Raw genomic sequence first — 19,187 nt, forward strand, 5'->3', positions numbered from 1 at the left:
GGTCAGTCCGGGTAATTGGAATTCTGCTGGTGTGTGAAGACTCTACATAGAGCCGGCTCCCCAGGCAGTAAATTCTCAGCAAAAGTTTGTGAAATGTTTTGCAGACTTCACTTCAAACTGACCAGCTTTATCTTTTTCATTACAGCGTCTGTGCCAGGATATTAGTCTGAATTTCACAGCTCCAGCAGGTCAGTTCCCCTGCTCTCCAGATCGTTATTAATATAGAGAGCAAAGTTCATTACATGGAGGACTGAACAATTAAGACAATACAGACATCCTCACCGCCACTGCTCTCCGCACACCATGGCAACACTAAACACACTTAGAGTTTCTTATTTCCCGTGCTGGGAACTAACCGGCTCACACCCCGATTCTTCCCAGATCTCAACTCTCTTTGTTCACTGTTAAAAGGAACTTACTTCATCAACTTAATTATATGCAACCCCAATCACTAAAATCTCATATAAGCTTTACCATCTTCAAAGTGGTGGGCAGGTGGGCTCAATGTTCCACAAGTGGTGGTCATGTAGTAAGGTTTGGCGCTTCTGGATCAGAGCCCATAACTTAATATGCTCTGTGACCATGGTAAATGTCATCAAAGACCCCAAAATAACTTTACTTAATGAACCTGTGAAGGGGACACCCCGCCATTCGCAGACTCTAATTTACTTTATGTTTCTGGTGGCCAAAATTGCTTTTGCCACTGCTGGAAGAAACCTGTGGTTGAAACCCTTGGATTCAAGATCTTAAAACTCCTGTATAGTGAGTACTCTGGTGGGTGTTGGAGGTGCGGACCGAGTGGAGATCTCGATTTCTATTTTTTTCATTTACTTTTTTTTCTCCTTCATCTTTTTACCCTCTTCTTTTCTTCCCCTTTATTTCTAGCTCTACCTGCTCTTTCCATCTGTTTCTTGAGGATGGTTGGACTTGGGGAGCCCCACTTTCTGTGTTTCTCATTTTAATTCATGTATGGTTGGAGGGCCATGTTTTGGCCAACCATCTGTTTCTTTAGGATGGTTGGACTTGGGGAGCCCCCCTTTCCCTGTTTCTCTTTTTAATTCATGTATGGTTGGAGGGCCATGTTTTGGCCAACCATCTGTTCCTTGAGGATGGTTGGACTTGGGGAGCCCCCCTTTCCCTGTTTCTCTTTTTAATTCATGTATGGTTGGAGGGCCATGTTTTGGCCAACCATCTGTTCCTTGAGGATGGTTGGACTTGGGGAGCCCTCTTTTCCCTGTTTCTCTTTTTAATTCATGTATGGTTGGAGGGCCATGTTTTGGCCAACCATCTGTTCCTTGAGGATGGTTGGACTTGGGGAGCCCTCTTTTCCCTGTTTCTCTTTTTAATTCATGTATGGTTGGAGGGCCATGTTTTGGCTAACCATCTGTTCCTTGAGGATGGTTGGACTTGGGGAGCCCTCCTTTCCCTGTTTCTCTTTTTAATTCATGTATGGTTGGAGGGCCATGTTTTAGGTTTGTTGTCATTCGCTATTCTCTTTTAACCACTTCGTATCCAGGCCAATTCCGACACTTCGCTCCTACATGTAAAAATCAACTTTTTTTTGCTAGAAAATTTACTTAGAACCCCCAAACATAATATATATATTTTTACCAGAGGCCCTATAGAATAAAAAGATAGGTATTGCAATTTTTTATGTCACACAGTAGTTCTGCAGAGTTTTTTCAAATGCCTTTTTTTGGAAAAAATACACTCTAATGAAAAAAAAAACAAAAAAAAAACAAACCACAATAATAAAACCCAATTTTTTTGTATAATGTGAAAGATGACTTGACGCTGAGTAAATGGAGACCTAACATGTGACACTTTAAAACAGCGTCTGCCTGTGGAATGACGGCAAACTACGGTGGTTAAAATTCTCCTTGGGCAACGCTTTAAACGCCTTTACAGGTTACCAGTTTAGAGTTACACAGGAGGTCTGGTGCTGGAACTCTTGCTTTCGCTCTAACATTCCCACCAATACCTCACATATGTGGTGCGATCACCGTTTACATCTGGGTGCAGGAGTAACGTGTGTGCTTGCATTTGCGCGTAAGCACGGAAGAGCTTTAAATTTTATTTATTATTATTATTTTATACCAATTTTTAATTTTTTTACACTTTATTTTAAGGGGTGAGAGCCCTTTCTGCCACTGCAGAAGTGATCAAGTGGCTATTTAGCCACTCTAATCAGTTCTGATAGAAACTGAATCTCCGGCTGTAAAATTCCATATCGAGATGATGCCTGGAGGTGCAGGCATCATGCCGGTATAACCGCTTCAGTCCATGAACATCCTACGGAGTTAAGTTTGCAATGTTATTGTGAATCCTACTGGTGATCTTATGACTGTCAGTATGAATTTCGATGGTTTACGATTGTTGTCATTTCCAAGTTAATATTGTATGCTGCCTGCGTCATGGTTTTTCACTTTGTTCACTCTTAGATGATTCAGCCTGGTGGTTGGGTCTGAAGTTATTACCCTTATACATACATATCTGGACACACATATAGTTGTATAGGGATTTATATACTTTTTCCTTATAAGTTTTTATTGGGTGTGAGAGTGCCAGTAACAATTTGGAAATCTTTGCTTTTGTTTCTAGTTGTCCCTTCTGTTTATGAAGTTTATTTTTAAATTTACTTTATTATTTTTTTTTTTTTCATTCTTATATTCATTCATTTTTATAAATATTTATTTTACTACACTTAATTTTTATACATATGAACTTCTATGTATATCTATTTTCACCCATTTCTATTTTCATTATTATTTTTTTTTTTATTATTAATATTTTTCATTCTTATTTGTCATTCTTATTTATTGTGAGATGAATATTCTAAATAGGAGTTTCATAACGGCTGCTTTTTCCTCTTTTTTAAACAACTATCTGTATTATTTAATCTTTGATATCCTATACAGTTATAGATAGGTAGAATTCATCAGGGCAGTGAGGAGTTAACAGTTCCACTCAATCTGTTCCCTAGTCCTGCCCTTTCTCCGCCCCCCGACCCCAAATAGGGTATTTAAGCATTTTGTTTGCCGTTCCCTGTGACTTTGATAAAGGGCATGCGCGTGAAACGCGTAGTCACGGCAACCAACAAGCCTGCTGATTCCTTGTCTCTTCCCCTGAAGAGGGTTCAACCGACTTCAACGCGAGCACGTTCCATCCACGGCCAGGCTCTTTCTGCTTCTGGGCAAAGGCTGCCCAGGTCAGCTGATCCGTCCCTCACATGACCAGTGTTGGATACATCACAGCAAAATGCTTTTCCAGGCTGTTAGCGGCCATACAACACCCCGCGTCCCGCGGCAGCTTCAGCTCTGTGTCAGTTTGTTGTTACACTTCCAGCAGCAGATGGATTGCACACCACCACCCCCCCTTTTGGATTCCATCTGGGACAGCACAGTCATTGGCGCCCCCCGTGCCCCACTGCTGGCACCTTGGATGTTGATTGTTCCTCACTGCCATGGTGACCTGCAGCGTTATCGTGGTTTAATTTTCACCTATTTACTGGTATTTTTTAAAAATGTTTTAACATGCAATGAAGGAATACATTTGTTTTTTTCATCACCTTTGGGCCCCATTGACTTGACAGTAACTTTCTTTCATTAACCCATCGAGCGCTGACTATCTCAATTTTTAGATGATTCAAGCGAGCCCGATTATAGGCCTTATATTTGAATGTTTGCCGACTAGTTTACCTTTGTAAAACACTTTCAGTAAAAAAACAAAAAAAAAACAAAAACGATTGAAACAGAAAAGCTTTAAAGCTTTACCATGTTAATGCCATTTGAAAAATCATTTTATATATTTTTAAATCTGCAGTTTTCTTAAGAAAAGATTTCTGGTGATCCTTCCATGAAGGTCCTTGTTAAGGCACTTGCTGTTATACGGTGCCAGTATTCTGTCCTGTTACCCAGTTGAGGTTTGTGCTCCATTGTTATCCTGTCTCATGGCTTTCCAGTGTAGACTACCATTTGGATCTTGTCAATGTCGTACACTTGGCCATTTTTTCTGCTTTTAATTCATCAGCTTCAGGGACATGTCCACTTGTTGCCCGAAATATATCTCCCCCCTCCGATGCATCTACAGTGGGGATGGAAAGTATTCAGACCCCCTTAAATTTTTCACTCTTTGTTATATTGCAGCCATTTGCTAAAATCATTTAAGTTCATTTTTTTTCCTCATTAATGTACACACAGCACCCCATATTAACAGAAAAACACAGAATTGTTGACATTTTTGCAGATTTATTAACAAAGAAAAACTGAAATATCACATGGTCCTAAGTATTCAGACCCTTTGCTCAGTATTTAGTAGAAGCACCCTTTTGATCTAATACAGCCATGAGTCTTTTTGGGAAAGATGTAACAAGTTTTCCACACCTTGATTTTGGGATCCTCTGCCATTCCTCCTTGCAGATCCTCTCCAGTTCTGTCAGGTTGGATGGTAAACGTTGGTGGACGGCCATTTTTAGGTCTCTCCAGAGATGCTCAATTGGGTTAAATTCAGGACTCTGGCTGGGCCATTCAAGAACAGTCATGGAGTTGTTGTGAAGCCACTCCTTCGTTATTTTAGCTGTGTGCTTAGGGTCATTGTCTTGTTGGAAGGTAAACCTTCGGCCCAGTCTGAGGTCCTGAGCACTCTGGAGAAGGTTTTCGTCCAGGATATCCCTGTACTTGGCCGCATTCATCTTTCCCTCGATTGCAACCAGTCGTCCTGTCCCTGCAGCTGAAAAACACCCCCACAGCATGATGCTACCACCACCATGCTTCACTGTTGGGACTGTATTGGACAGATGATGAGCAGTGCCTGGTTTTCTCTACACATACCGATCAGAATTAAGGCCAAAAAGTTCTATCTTGGTCTCATCAGACCAGAGAATCTTATTTCTCACCATCTCGGAGTCCTTCAGGTGTTTTTTTTAGCAAACTCCAAGCGGGCTTTCATGTGTCTTGCACCGAGGAGAGGCTTCCGTCGGGCCACTCTGCCATAAAGCCCCGACTGGTGGAGGGCTGGAGTCATGGTTGACTTTCTACAACTTTCTCTCATCTCCCGACTGCATCTCTGGAGCTCAGCCACAGTGATCTTTGGGTTCTTCTTTACCTCTCTCACCAAGGCTCTTCTCCCCCGATAGCTCAGTTTGGCCAGACGGCCAGCTCTAGGAAGGGTTCTGGTCATCCCAAACGTCTTCCATTTAAGGATTATGGAGGCCACTGTGCTTTTAGGAACCTTAAGTGCAGCAGAAATTATTTTGTAACCTTGGCCAGATCTGTGCCTTGCCACAATTCTGTCTCTGAGCTCTTCAGGCAGTTCCTTTGACCTCACGATTCTCATTTGCTCTGACATGCACTGTGAGGTCTTATATAGACAGGTGTGTGGCTTTCCTAATCAAGTCCAATCAGTATAATCAAACAAAGCTGGACTCAAATGAAGGTGTGATACCATCTCAAGGATGATCAGAAGAAATGGACAGCACCTGAGTTAAATATATGAGTGTCACAGCAAAGGGTCTGAATACTTAGGACCATGTGATATTTCAGTTTTTCTTTTTTAATAAATCTGCAAAAATGTCAACAATTCTGTGTTTTTCTGTCAATATGGGGTGCTGTGTGTACATTAATGAGGAAAAAAAAATGAACTTAAAGGACTTTAGCAAATGGCTGCAATATAACAAAGAGTGAAACATTTAAGGGGGTCTGAATACTTTCCGTCTCCACTGTACATCTTTTTATCCACCCCGTATCACTCTGTTCAATCACTGTGAGCAGAGAAATCCTTACCTTTACCCATGTAAGAATTGGTAAACTGTAATATAATAAAGTTTGCTTTTGGGTTTAATACCACTTTGGAGATTTCAAAAAATGAAATGTACTCGGACTGGACCATTGCAGCTAATCTGTGCGGCTTTGGTTCATAGTCGCCGCTTGTTTTTCACTCACCCTCAGAGCTACATCTCTTCCATCTCAGGCTATTTCCAGCTTAAATGGGTAAGAGCCCCTAAAATAAACTAAAACGATCTTCAGCCCTCCCTTTATCCAGCACACTGTCTATCAGTACCTTCCGGAGAGCCGGCACCCAGCAGCTTCCATTAATCATTCCCACCAGGTGCTGTCAGTCATTCTCCCCGGACCAGTGTCAATCACTCTCACCGGGCACTGCCAGTCCTACAAAACTTTCCGCCTAAATAAACTGCCACTGAAACTTCTTAGGCTTATCTCAAAAGGAACTGTCACAAAGAACAATGCCTATCTCTGAAGCCTCAGATGGAAGCTGCTCTGTTATCTATTTCACTTGCTCAGGGCAGCGGCTTCACTTCTTAAAGAGACCCTGTCGCCAACTTAAAAAACTGCAAGTAAAAACACATAAAAGTCAAGAAATTTGAACACTTACTTGCAGTTTTTTTCCTTTGCATAAATCTTTATTAAATTGCAACGTGCTTTTGAACTTGTCGGAAGAGTCGACTAGTTGATTCCATGACACAGTGTCCTCCCTGCTTGCACTTTATAGCCCTCTCCACTTCTGGGAGTGTTTAATCACCCTCCGTGCTGGCCCAGCTCCTGCTCTTTTATGTAGCTGCCAGGAGTGAAGTAAAGGGAAATGCTTTCGAATGTCACATTCAAGATGGCAGCACCCAGCAGAAGTCTCAGGCTTTTGGAAGTCTACACAAAGGAGACTTTTACATGTAATCTTACGAGGAGATTGTTACTGACATGACAGGGTCTCTTCAAAATGCAGAATAAATTCAGTATTACAGCCTCTGAACTAAAAGGTGGCTCATTGAATGGGGCTTCAAAAACAAGTAATTAAAAAGAGTAACTTTACTCCCTCAATCAACATTGACTACTTTTAAAACGTATCCTTCTAGCATTAGTAAATGGACAGTAAAATACAGTGCCTTGAAAAAGTATTCATACCCCCTGAAATTTTCCACATTTTGTCATGTTTGTTATGTTACAACCAAAAACGTAAATGTATTTTATTGGGATTTTATATGATAGACCAACACAAAATTGCACATAATTGGGAAGTGGAAGGAAAATGATAAATGGTTTTCAATTTTTTTCTATTTTTACAAATAAATATCTGAAAAGTGTGGTGTGCATTTGTATTCAGCACCCTTTACTCTGATACCTCTAACTAAAATCTAGTGGGACTAAATGTCAGAAGTCACCTAATTAGAAAATAGAGTCCACCTCTGTGTAATTTAATCTCAGAATAAATACAGGTGTTCTGTGAAGTCCTCAGAGTTTGTTAGAAAACCTCAGTGAACAAACAGCATTATGAAGGCCAAGGAACATACCAGACAGGTCAGGAATAAAGTTGTGGAGAAGTTTAAAGCAGGGTTAGGTTATAAAAAAATATCCCAAGCTTTGAACATGTCACAAAGTACTGTTCAATCCATCAACCGAAAATGGAAAGAGTATGGCACAACTGCAAACCTACCAAGACATGGCCGTCCACCTAAACTGACAGGCCGGGCAAGGAGAGCATTCAGAGGAGCAGACAAGAGGCCCATGGTAACTCTGGAGGAGCTGCAGAGATCCACAGCTCAGGTGGGAGAATCTGTCCACAGGACAACTATTAGTCGTGTACTCTACAGATCTGGCCTTTATGGAAGACTGGCAAAAAGAAAGCCATTGTTGAAAGAAAGCCATAAGAAGTCCTGTTTGCGGTTTGTGAGAAGCCAAGTGGGGGAAACAACAAACAAGAAGGTGCTCTGGTCAGATGAGACCAAAATTGAACTTTTTGGCCTAAAAGCAAAACACTATGAGTGGTGGAAAACTAACACTGCACATCAACCTGAACACACCATCCCCACCGTGAAACATGGCGGTGGCAGCATCATGTTGTGGGGGTGCTTTTCTTCAGCAGGGACAGGGAAGCTGGTCAGAGTTGATGGGAAGATGGATGGAGCCAAATACAAGGCAGTCTTAGAAGAAAATCTGTTAGTGTCTGCAAAAGACTTGAGACTGGGGCAGAGGTTCACCTTCCAACAGGACAACGACCCTAAACATACAGCCAGATCTACAATGGAATGGTTTAGATCAGTGGTTCTCAACCTCTGTCCTGAGAAGAGAGAGCAAAGAGAAGAGAGAGCAAGGAGGAGAAAGAGAAGGGAAAGAGGTGAGAGAAGGGAAAGAGGTGAGAGAAGGGAAAGAGGTGAGAGAAGGGAAAGAAGAGACAGAAGGGAAAGAAGAGAGAGAAGGGAAAGAAGAGAGAGAAGGGAGAAGAGAGAGAAGGAAGAAGAGAGAGAAGGAAGAAGAGAGATAACAGAGAAAAGAGAGGAGAAATCAGAGAGATAGAAGAGACGAGAGAAAAGACAAGAGAAAAAAATAGAAGAGACTTGAGAGAGAAGGAGAAGAGACATGAAAGAGCAGAGAGCAAAGAAAAGGGGGGGAGGGGAGCAGAGGAAAAAAAGCAAAGAGAGGACAAAGAGTAGAGAGCTTAAATTGATTGTAAAGTTTTTTTTAAATAACAAAACATGTTATACTTACCTCCTTCTTTGCACAGAGCAGCCCGGATCCTCCTCTTCTCGGGTCCCTCTTCACTGCTCCTGGCTCCTCCTTCCTATCGAGTGCCCCCATAGTCAGCAGCTTTCTATGGGGGGCACCTGAGCCAAGTCAGAGCTCCGTGTATCCATTCAGACACGGAGCCCCAAACTGGCCTTTCCCCCTTTTTTCCCTGAATGGCTGACTGACTTTGATTGACAGTCACGGGAGCCAATGGTACCGCTGCTGTGTCTCAGACAATCAGGAGGAGTGTCCTGGATGGCTTAGACATTCGTGGACATTGCTGGAGAGAGATGGGGCTCAGGTAAGTATTAGGGGGCGTTGGGGAGGCTGCTACATATCAAAGGTTGTTTATCTTAATGCATAGAATGCATTAAGATAAAAAACCTTCTGCCTTTACAACTCTTTTAAGACAGATGGGAGATGAGAGAAGAACAGAAAGGGAGAGGAGAGAAAAATGGAAATGGAGAGGAGAAAAAAATGGAAAGGGGAGAGAAGAGAAAAATGGAAAGGGGAGAGGAGAGAAAAATGGAAAGGGGAGAGGAGAGAAAAATGGAAAGGGGAGAGGAGAGAAAAATGGAAAGGGGAGAGGAGAGAAAAATGGAAAGGGGAGAGGAGAGAAAAATGGAAAGGGGAGAGGAGAGAAAAATGGAAAGGGGAGAGGAGAAAAAAATGGAAGGGGATAATCGAAGAGAAATATGGAAAGGGAGAGGAGAGACAAATGGAAAGGGAGAGGAGAAAAAATGTAAAGGGAGAGGAGAAAAAATTGGAAGGGGAAAGGAGAGAAGAAGGGGAAAGGAGAGAAGAAGGGAAAAGGAGAGAAGAAGGGGAAAGGAGAGAAAAAGGGGAGAGGAGAGAAGAAGGGGAGAGGAGAGAAGAATGGAAGGGGAGAGGAGAGAAGAATGGAAGGAGAGAGAAGAAGGGGAGAGGAGAGAAGAAGGGGAGAGGAGAGAAGAAGGGGAGAGGAGAGAAAAAGGGGAGAGGAGAGAAGAATGGAAGGAGAGGAGAGAAGAAGGGGAGAGGAGAGAACAAGGAGAGAGGAGAGAAGACTGGAAGGAGAGGAGAGAAGACTGGAAGGAGAGGAGAGAAGAAGGGGAGAGGAGAGAAGAATGGAAGGAGAGGAGAGAAGAATGGAAGGAGAGGAGACAAGAATGGAAGGAGAGGAGAGAAGAATAGAATGAGAGGAGAGAAGAAGGGGAGAGGAAAGAAGAAGGGGAGAGGAGAGAGAAGTACAAAATGGGAAAGGAAGTGAGAAGGATGGAAGGAGGGAGCGAAGGAGTTTGGGGAGGATGGATTGGAGTAAAGTAAAACAACCACATCAGGCAACTACTTCTAAAAAGAAGCCTTTTGGCAATGTTAAGACTGGTAGTTTTCTATGAGGGGAAAAAAAAAACTTATTTTAAACCTTAAAAAGAGTGAAAATGGAGCAGTAATAAAACCAGCACACAGGTTTATCACAGCAACTGTCGTAGCACATAGCACTTACCGGGTGGGGGGTCCTGCAGCTGTACCCACAGACACCTTCCCTTTGACTGACGATGTACATTCCCTGCTGACAAGCCTCACGCTCCCCCCGCTGCTCTGAACTTTCCTTAATGAAGCAGCTGCAACATCTTCTTTGGTCAGGTACCTGGGAGGAAAACACGATCAAACAAACTACATATATGTGTCAGACACACCATTAGACTGACTAATGTTTTGTGTGCCGCATGCTATTTACACTTTATCATGGGCACATTATTGGGTCTGTTTTTGTGCTTTGCTCTGTATTTAAATATTGATTTTTTCCATCCAGAAATGCATTTCCATTTTAAAATTGGTTTATAAAAGGTGATCTTAAATTTTTAACTTGGAAGAAAGTGGGAAAGTAGGTAATGTGCTCCTAATTGGAAACCAAACACTTTCAGGTCTGGGTGTTGGAGGCTTGCTCTTCAGATTTGCGATATATCATCTAGAATGTTACACGGCGGGGAGACAACGAACTGGCCACACGCTGGGTCCATACACTGCAGAAATGAAGACAGGTCTCTCTGCGTTCTGTGTAGGCGCAGACAAAAAAATGGGTTTATAATGTGGTTCCTAACTGTGTAAGCCCAAACACAAATAAATATCAGGATAGGCGCCAGATTCTACTGTTAGGGGTATATTTATGAAGCCAGTAAATGGGATTTTTTTTTTACCAATCATTCACCATTAGGGACGAGCTCAGCCGGGTTCGGACATGAGCTATCCTGCTAAGAAGCTGTCCCAGCCAACAAACAGGCAATGATAGGCAGCACAGGGATTCCCCACCCTGCAGCTGCACATATACACACCCCTTGTATATGTGCAGCTGTGGGGCGGGGAATGCCTCCACCATCTATGACTGGCTGTCCACTTTGACAGCTTTCTGGTGGTCTTAAAGCGGAAGTAAACCCATCGATTTGATCGTTTCCAAAAAAAGTTGACATTCCCGGTATGCTAGAAATGCTAGCGGTCACATTTGTTTGTGCTCTCAACCAAACGGACAAACCATCCAATGGCTGGTGTCACAACGGATCACATGTGCAACATCATGGCAGTTGCAGATTAAACATAGGCAAAGATGGCAGCTGCCTTGGCTGCAAATGATCGGAGGATTTACTTCCACTTTATAACACATGCAACTGAAAGATTCACCTGCAGTGAATGTCAGCTAAACCCTTATAATCCACTTTTGACTACAAGTAAGTCTATATTAAGCTTACCTGTAGCTACCCCGGATATCTCCTAAACTTCCATGGTTTAGGAGATATCCCCTGTATCTGCATGTGCCGACGTCATCGGCTCATGCGCATTTGTGGCTCCAGCCAATCACAGCGCCTGAGCCCGCGATACCCGGAAGTAACTCAGGGAGCGATGTCGCCGGCCGGAGCGGTGTACGGGGAAGAAGTGTATGGGGACTGCTGCAGGGGCTTTGATCTAAGGTGAGTATTTCATAATGAGCTAGTATGCTATGCTATAGGGTTTTCTTTTTTTTTGGGGGGGGGGGGGGGGTTTGTGGGTTTACAACCACTTTAAAGAGCAACATAAAAAAGCACTCTAATCAATTAAACATTGCTTTGTATGCTCACTGGGGTTGATTTACTAAAGGCAAATAGGCCGTTTACTTTGCAAGGAAAATTGCGCCAAAACTTAGTGAATAAGGTGAAGCTCTGTTGACTTACACCATCCAATCATGTGCAAGCAAGTATGGTGGGGGGATTTTTTGTTTTCTTTTTAAATTTTCCATGCACATGATTGAGTATTCTTTGCAAAGTGAGACGTCACCACATTCACGAAGCTCTGGGGAAAATTCCCTTGAAAATTGCAACTGCCCTTGCCCTGCTGTTGCAGGTCCATAGCCTTGCCCCCCCGTAGTGATTTACAGAAGCTCCTGTCTAGCACCTTGGTGTCTAGTATTAGACGGTAGGCTCATCTCTTCATATTGGGTTTCAGGATCATCTCTTTCTATTGGGTCTCCAACCCTACCCTCACAACTGTAGATAATAAAAGAATTAAAATAAAGAATAAAAGTCATGTGACTTATTTAAACCTGTAAGAAAAAAAGAGGAATTTGGGAATTTTGCTCTGGATAGCATTAAGCAGCTTTCTGTATTACATTCAAGTCTTTTGCAGCATAAGGGTTTATTTATTATGTACACTTGCTTCGACTTTAACACACTTTAGCGCGCTCACTGCTTCAACATTGCTTTTTTTATGCGTTTTTGATGCTTCTGTGATGCTTTTTTGAAGCTTGGCAAATGCCCTGTGTGTGCTGATTTTCTATTTGTTTTAAGGGGCCCAGTAGTAACACCACTCAGCAGATCTCCAGCTTATTAGTAGTTCCTTAGTTCCTGTTAAGCAGATCTCTAGGTTATTCATAGCCCCAGGTGTTTTGATGTAGTCAGTAGTACCCCCAGCTTGGCCGATCCCTCACTCAGTAGTGAACCTCAGCTCTGTTGATCCCCCACTGCTAATCCTCAGGTTTGCTGATCTTCCTCTCTCCGGTCCCTGTTCACCTCTTGCTAAATTAAGCTCACGCTGCTCACCGCATGTGACATCTGCTAGTTCCTCCTGCTCCTGTCTTCCAGCTCTGCTGATCCTCTGCCGCTCAGTCCTCTCTTGCCGGTCCCCACTCACCTTCTGCTATAGCGTTCCCATGTTGCACATCACATGTGCCCTCTACTAGCTGCTCCACTTTAGCCTGGAGCCCCTCTCTCTTTTCTGCTGGTCAATGCTGCACACCATATGTGATGTCTGCACCAGACACTTCCAGAATATATATACACATGAACTGAAAGTTACATCTTTTCGGTTTGCTTGTTGGTTTCCTAGCGCATCCTGAAGCTAAAAACAAAACAAAGTGAGGCTAATGTTCAAAAAAAGCCCCTCAAAAGCTTCAGGCACTGTAAGCAAGCGCTTAGACTTCTATGAAGGCTTTGGAGAAGCTTTGAAACAGGAAAGAGACATGGGGTATAATTGGTGAAGTGAAGCGAAGCAAAGCAAACCAAACACAAGTGTGAACAGGACTGTTGGGCAACCATTTTATTTAGTGACTGGTGCTTTGAATGGCATTCAGAGTGCTTTTAAAAAGCGTGCCACATGCCACATTTTGAAGCAAGTGTAAACGAGCCCCGAGGGCTCACACACACACACACTTTAAAAGGATGGGTGGGAAAGTCCTAAAGTTCTCAATTGAAACCTCAATAAAAAGCAACGCAGTGAAACAGATCTCTGCAAACAGCACTTGTTTCCTGCTTTCTTCCGTTATGTCTGTACAAGAATTTGGGAAATGTTTTAGGGTAGCTTGTTGCTGTTGGGGTCTAACACCAATGTAAAGTCTACAGTCAGCTGCCAATTCGTATAGACACAGCATTCCATAAACCTACAGTTAGCCCACGATCTCAATGAAAGTCTTAATATTTACATTACCCACTTGCCGACCAGCCGCCATCATTATACTGCGGCAGTTTTGCATGATGCCACAAACTGTCGTAGCTGTACTTCGGCTCCTTTAAGCGGGATAGCAGGCACCCGCTGGGGTGCCGATGCTCGCGACTGACAATCACCGCGACCGACGGTCACCCTGACCGCCGGACACGAGCGATTGCAGGCATGAGAGGCAGAACAGGGACGTATGTGTGTGTTAGCACACAAATCCCTGTTCTGTGAGGAGAGGAGATGCAGATTGTGAGTTCCTAATAGCTAGGAACCACGATCTGTCATCTCCTATAGTCAGTCCCCTCCTCCTACAGTTAGAACACTAGGGAACACAGTTAACCCCTTGATCTCCCCCTAGTGTTTAACCCCTTCCCTGACATTTATACAGTAATCAGTGCATTTTTATAGCACTGATCGCTGTATAATTGTCAGTCGTCCCAAAAATGTATCAAAAGTGTCCGATGTGTCCACCATAATGTCGCAGTCCCGATAAAAATTGCAGATCGCCGCCATTACTAGTAAAAAAAAAAAAACACATAATAATAAAAATGCCATAAATCTATCCCCTATTTTGTAGACGCTATAACTTTTGTGCAACCCAATCAATGTACGCTTATTGCACTTTTTATTACCAAAAATATGTAAAAGAATACATATCGGCCTAAACTGAGAAAAAAAATTAGCTTTTTTTAAAAAAAATTGGGGATATTTATTATAGCAAAAAGTACAAAATATTGTGTTTTTTTCAAAATTGTCACTCTTATTTTTGTTTATGGCACAAAAATAAAAACCACAGAGATGATCAAATACCACCAAAAGAAAGCTCTATTTGTGGGAAAAAAAGGGCGTCAATTTTGTTTGGGTACAGCGTCGCACGACCACGCAATTGTCAGTTAAAGCGACGCAATGTCGTTTCGCGAAAAATGGCCTGGTCATTGAGCAGCCAAATCTTCCAGAGCCGAAGTGGTTAAAAAAGTGTATGTGCAAAGACACAAACAATTTCTGATTCTTGGGACACCGTCTGCTTGCTGATTTGTTCTCATTTACATCCAAGCATTAATTTAGCTTAGCAAGTTGCTTCAATAGCTAAAACTCTTCAAGTATATCTAAGGACTGGTAAGCTATTTTATATTACATTTTTGTTCCTGGGTTTAGATACGCATTCAGTAACCGGTTTCCTAAATTCCCCTGAGCACTGTACTCTATTTTCTCAGACAGTTGAGCTCATGTGACAAGTGCTTGTAGTCTCATCCAGAAGCACACAGCTACAATTTTAAACAGATTAAAAGGTTATATTGAGTGAACTTTGTGACTTTAGCACAGAACCGGTGTTTCCTACTGCTGCTCTTTTTCCGTGCAGGCGTAAAGGAAAATGTCAGTTCCACTACTAAAAAAAAATCTAATATATAGATAATTATTAACAAGTTCCAGGTGTGGATATTTTATATATAGTAACACTTTGGCTCAGATATAAATAAATATATATCTATTTTTATATATATAGATAGATATACACACACACACACCATATCTGGCTAGTCCCCCTGGAAAGCTGGAAATCAGGCAGAGCTGCTAATCCAATGATCTCCATTAGCTTCTGGGTCCCGTGCGGAGCAGCCAGCCTACTGCATTCTAAACACAGGAGGTTGGCCGATTAGCACCAGTGCCATTCAAAGTAGGCTTTGTATTTTCTGAATGAATGCAAAGCATTCTCTGATTGGACAAAGTTGAGAATGTGATGTCACCAGCCCGCCTCTTATAGTCCCCTATACAACACTTTCTGTGGCTTCTCTGGGACAGGAAGTTAAGGGAAATCTCCCCAATGGATCACAGAGAAGAGAGCAGGGAGAAAAGGAGAAAGAAGAGATGGGGGAGAAAGAAGAGAGCAGGGAGGGGGGAGAAAGAAGAAAGCAGGGAGGGGGGAGAAAGAAGAAAGCAGGGAGGAGGGAGAAAGAAGAAAGCAGGGAGGGGGGAGAAGGAAGAGAGCAGGGAGGGGGGAGAAAGAAGAGAGCAGGGAGGGGGGAGAAAGAAGAGAGCAGGGAGGTGGGAGAAAGAAGAGAGCAGGGAGAAAGGAGAAAGAAGAAAGCGGGGAAAAAGGAGGAAGAAGAAAGCAGGCAGAAATGAGAAGAGAGGGGGGAGAAAGGAGAAAGAAGAGAGCAAGGAGAAAAGAGTAGAGATATAAGAGAGAAGAGGGGACAGGGGGAGGAGAGAAGAGGTGAGACAGTTGCATAAAAAGCTCAGCTTCTCTGATTGGACAAAGTGGAGAATGTGACGTCACCAACCCACCTCTTATAGTTCCCTATACAACACTTTCTGTGGCTTCTCTGGGACAGGAAGTTAAGGGAAATTTCCCCAATGGAACACAGAGAAGAAGAGAGCAAGGAGAAAGAAGAGAGGGGGGGGAGAAAGAAGAGAGCAGGGAGAAAGAAGAAAGTGGGGAAAAAGGAGGAAGAAGAAAGCAGGCAGAAATGAGGAGAGGGAAAGGAGAAAGAAGAGAGCAGGGAGAAAGGAGAAGAGATAAAAAAAAAGAAGAGGGGACAGGGGGGGGAGAGAAGAGGTGAGACAGTTGCGTAAAAATGAAAGGAGGAGAGAGTTCCTTGGAGAAGAAGTGAGGGGAAATGCCCCACATAGTAGGCTAACTGTAAACAAAAATAAAACTAAACAAATAAATAAATCAGCTGATGTGTTTTAACCCAACCTTGCTCTATAAAAAAAAAAAAAAAAAAAAAAAAAAAAAAATCTGCACTTATACATATTCATTTAATGGCATGTTCGTAAACAATTCGTTGAATTGCATTAATTTATGACTTTTATACCTGCCTGGAATTCATCTTTGACCAAATGCCTAAATTTGCTATTTAAGAGTTTTATTTTTATCCATCAATATAATGGGAAGTGTCCTTGTAAGCTCACAAAAGGCAGAGCTGGAACTGTGAGTACACCTGCAGTTGGATTAAGAGATTTGCGCTGTTCTTTTTAGACCTGGATAAATAGTCAGACTCTTCCTATGTACAAAATTCACTTTCTAGTGTAGAGCCCTGGGGTATAGTCAGGGAGCTCCTCACCAAATTCCTTGTCAGCAGTAGCTACTATAGTTAATTACTAGGGATCCATTGACTTCTCCCTAAGTTTGGCCTGGTTGTACTTTCCTCCTCTACCACCAGGTGGCCGGGAACTTGGAGGTATTAGATCGAGAAGGAGAACTCAAGGTCAGGTTATGGGTATATAAGGTTATCTCAGCCAAAGGGCAGGGATTTTGTTGAATCCCTTGGCCTGCTGGGAGAGGTCAGGTGATCCGGGTTCTTATGTGCCACCCGGACCGCCATCTGAGTGGACAAGTGTCGTCTGCCCCGGGCTGCTAGGCCGGAGCCTATCCTGGGGGCATCAGGCTGCCAGGCAGTGTGAGGGCCTATGCAGAAGTAAGAGGGCAGCGCAGGAATGGGACTGTGGCTTGCAGTCCAACCAAAAGTGATGGTTTTGCTGGCCGGAGAACCTGTCATGGTTCTCCGGCCATGGGGATAAAACTAAAAAAAAATTGTGCTAAGGTACTGAATAAAAATAATAATAAATACAAAATAAAAAAGAAATACAAAACTGCAGTCGCTGTGCAAAGGTGCTATAACCTTCAAGAGTGATAGAAAAAATAAAACAGCGCTGGCAGCATATATTATTTTATACAATTCATGGTGGTTAGTGCCATATAAATCAATATGCTTGTGCCATACACAATCAAAATGCAACAAAAAATATATAATATACACAAATATGTAAAGTGTTTGGTGCTCATATAGTAATGAAATAAAGTTCAACGGTGTTCCAAACTTGCAAAGTGTAAGGTGCCACACTCCCCCTTTGGTGACACCACTCACCAGAAACAATGGACCCTCAGCTTCGCGGTCTGGGGTCAAAAAGGCTGTGATCTATTGATCTGGGATAGGTGGGATGGTTGTTCAAAAAACTCTTCCAAGGGGATTGCCTTATATCTGAAAGGATGTGCCACACTCCATAGAAGGGGAAACAAAGAGAAAGCTCATAGTGAAATACCGCAAAAAAAAAAATTTAGAGCGCAATCTAGGCGCCACTTACAGGATATCTGGCAAAAACAGGCATCAGTAAAAACATCCAAGTCCGCCGCTGTATGGCGTGCTTTCCACGGAGGTGGAAATTACGTCAATGGTTAACGTGAACCGGAGGTGTGTCGATGCGTTTCACCCTCCTCCAGGGTGTCATCAAAAGACATCACTTCCGGTTCCTTGCAATCAATTTATACCCGAGGGGAGATCACTCCTCCCTCTAGGAAGAATGAAGAGACCAATTACGATCAGTGTAAACAAACACCAACTTCCTCCTCTATGACATCATTTCCTGTTGCCAGATATATAAAAAAATGTTTAATATAAACAAAGGCCATAATAGCAAACATGCCATTTGGCTATCATACTACAATGAATCATATAATGCTATAGACATCACAAAAGATTTACAATATATAATAATTACAAAACAAAAATAAATTGTGTAGAAATATAATAAAATGAGATAAAAATAAATAAAAATAAATATATAAAAATAAAAGAAATATTTCATTAAATTTATATATATATCTCTAAGCAATATCATTGAAAAAAAAACCCTAAATGTTATTACCAATTAGACAGAAAGCAACTGAGATCCAACTCAATGATAAGGCCATGAGGACTCAAAGTATGAAGCTTATGGATCCATTGGGTCTCATTCTGTGAGATGGCTCTCTTGAGATTGGATCTTCTCCAATGCTCCTCCACTCTATCCCACAGAATGTGAGGCCCCTTGGATCTCTGTTATGAAACATTCTATAAAGAAGTTGGACAGACTGTGATGCTTATAACCCTTTTTGATTCTATTAACATGCTCCTTAAGCCTCATCCGCAATTTCCTTGTGGTCCTCCCCACATACTGGAGACCACAAGGGCAGGCAAAAGGTGGGTAACATGTGTGGTCCCACAAGTGATACAGGAACTGAAGTGGGTAGTTTTCCTTTTCCTGTGTTTGGAAGTCTTATACATCACACATTTGCCACAACTGAAAAAAAACAAAACAGTTTGATCTATAAACGTGAATAGCTTCTTAGGGGGATTGATGGCATTATGTGCCAATTTTAGCCTAAGTGTCGGCGGTTTAGTATAAATAAACCGAGGTTGTGCAGGCAAGATATTTTTAAGCTCTCTATCTTTCAATAGCAGAGGCCAGTGTTCTATAATTATCTTTTCAAACTGTCTATACTGATGATTATAGTCAGTCAGAAAAGCCACACCGTAATCTTTCTTCTTTTTGACTTTATTTTGAAACAAAATATCTCTCCAATGGATTCCTTAGTTCTTTTTAGATCTTTTAAATTATATCCCTTTTCATGAAATCATTCCAAAATCAATTCTGCTTGTATATCATACACTTCTTTTTTGTTGCAATTCCTTCTTACCCTTAGCATCTGGCTTTTAGGAATGCCACCTAGCGTGATGGCAACTACCTAATGGGATGTAGCCATTTCTATCAACATCCTTGAAGAAAGTCCTAGTTAGTAGTTTTCCATTTTCTTTGTATATTGTGAGATCCAGAAAACTCACCATTTGATGACTAAGTTTCTGAGAAGGAAATACCATAGGAGTTATTTCCCATTTCCTCAAGAAAGCTACAGAACGATTCCTGTGATCCTGCCCATACTATCACAATATCAGCTATGTATCTCTTGTAGAATCT

The 19,187-nt window shown here is 42.2% G+C and overlaps 1 protein-coding gene across 3 annotated transcripts in view; it reads right to left on the bottom strand.

Moving 5' to 3' along the window:
- Positions 1-19,187, bottom strand: part of ZRANB3 (zinc finger RANBP2-type containing 3) — a 471,114-nt gene that overhangs the window by 35,265 nt on the left and 416,662 nt on the right. For all 3 annotated transcript variants that reach the window (XM_073634288.1, XM_073634289.1, XM_073634290.1), the window contains one exon: positions 9,997-10,140. In XM_073634288.1, the coding sequence (XP_073490389.1) occupies positions 9,997-10,140 (144 nt within the window). The remainder of the gene's footprint in view (positions 1-9,996; positions 10,141-19,187) is intronic.

This window comes from Aquarana catesbeiana, linkage group LG06 (assembly GCF_042186555.1).
Source record: "Aquarana catesbeiana isolate 2022-GZ linkage group LG06, ASM4218655v1, whole genome shotgun sequence".
NCBI classification, from domain to species: Eukaryota; Metazoa; Chordata; class Amphibia; order Anura; family Ranidae; genus Aquarana; species Aquarana catesbeiana.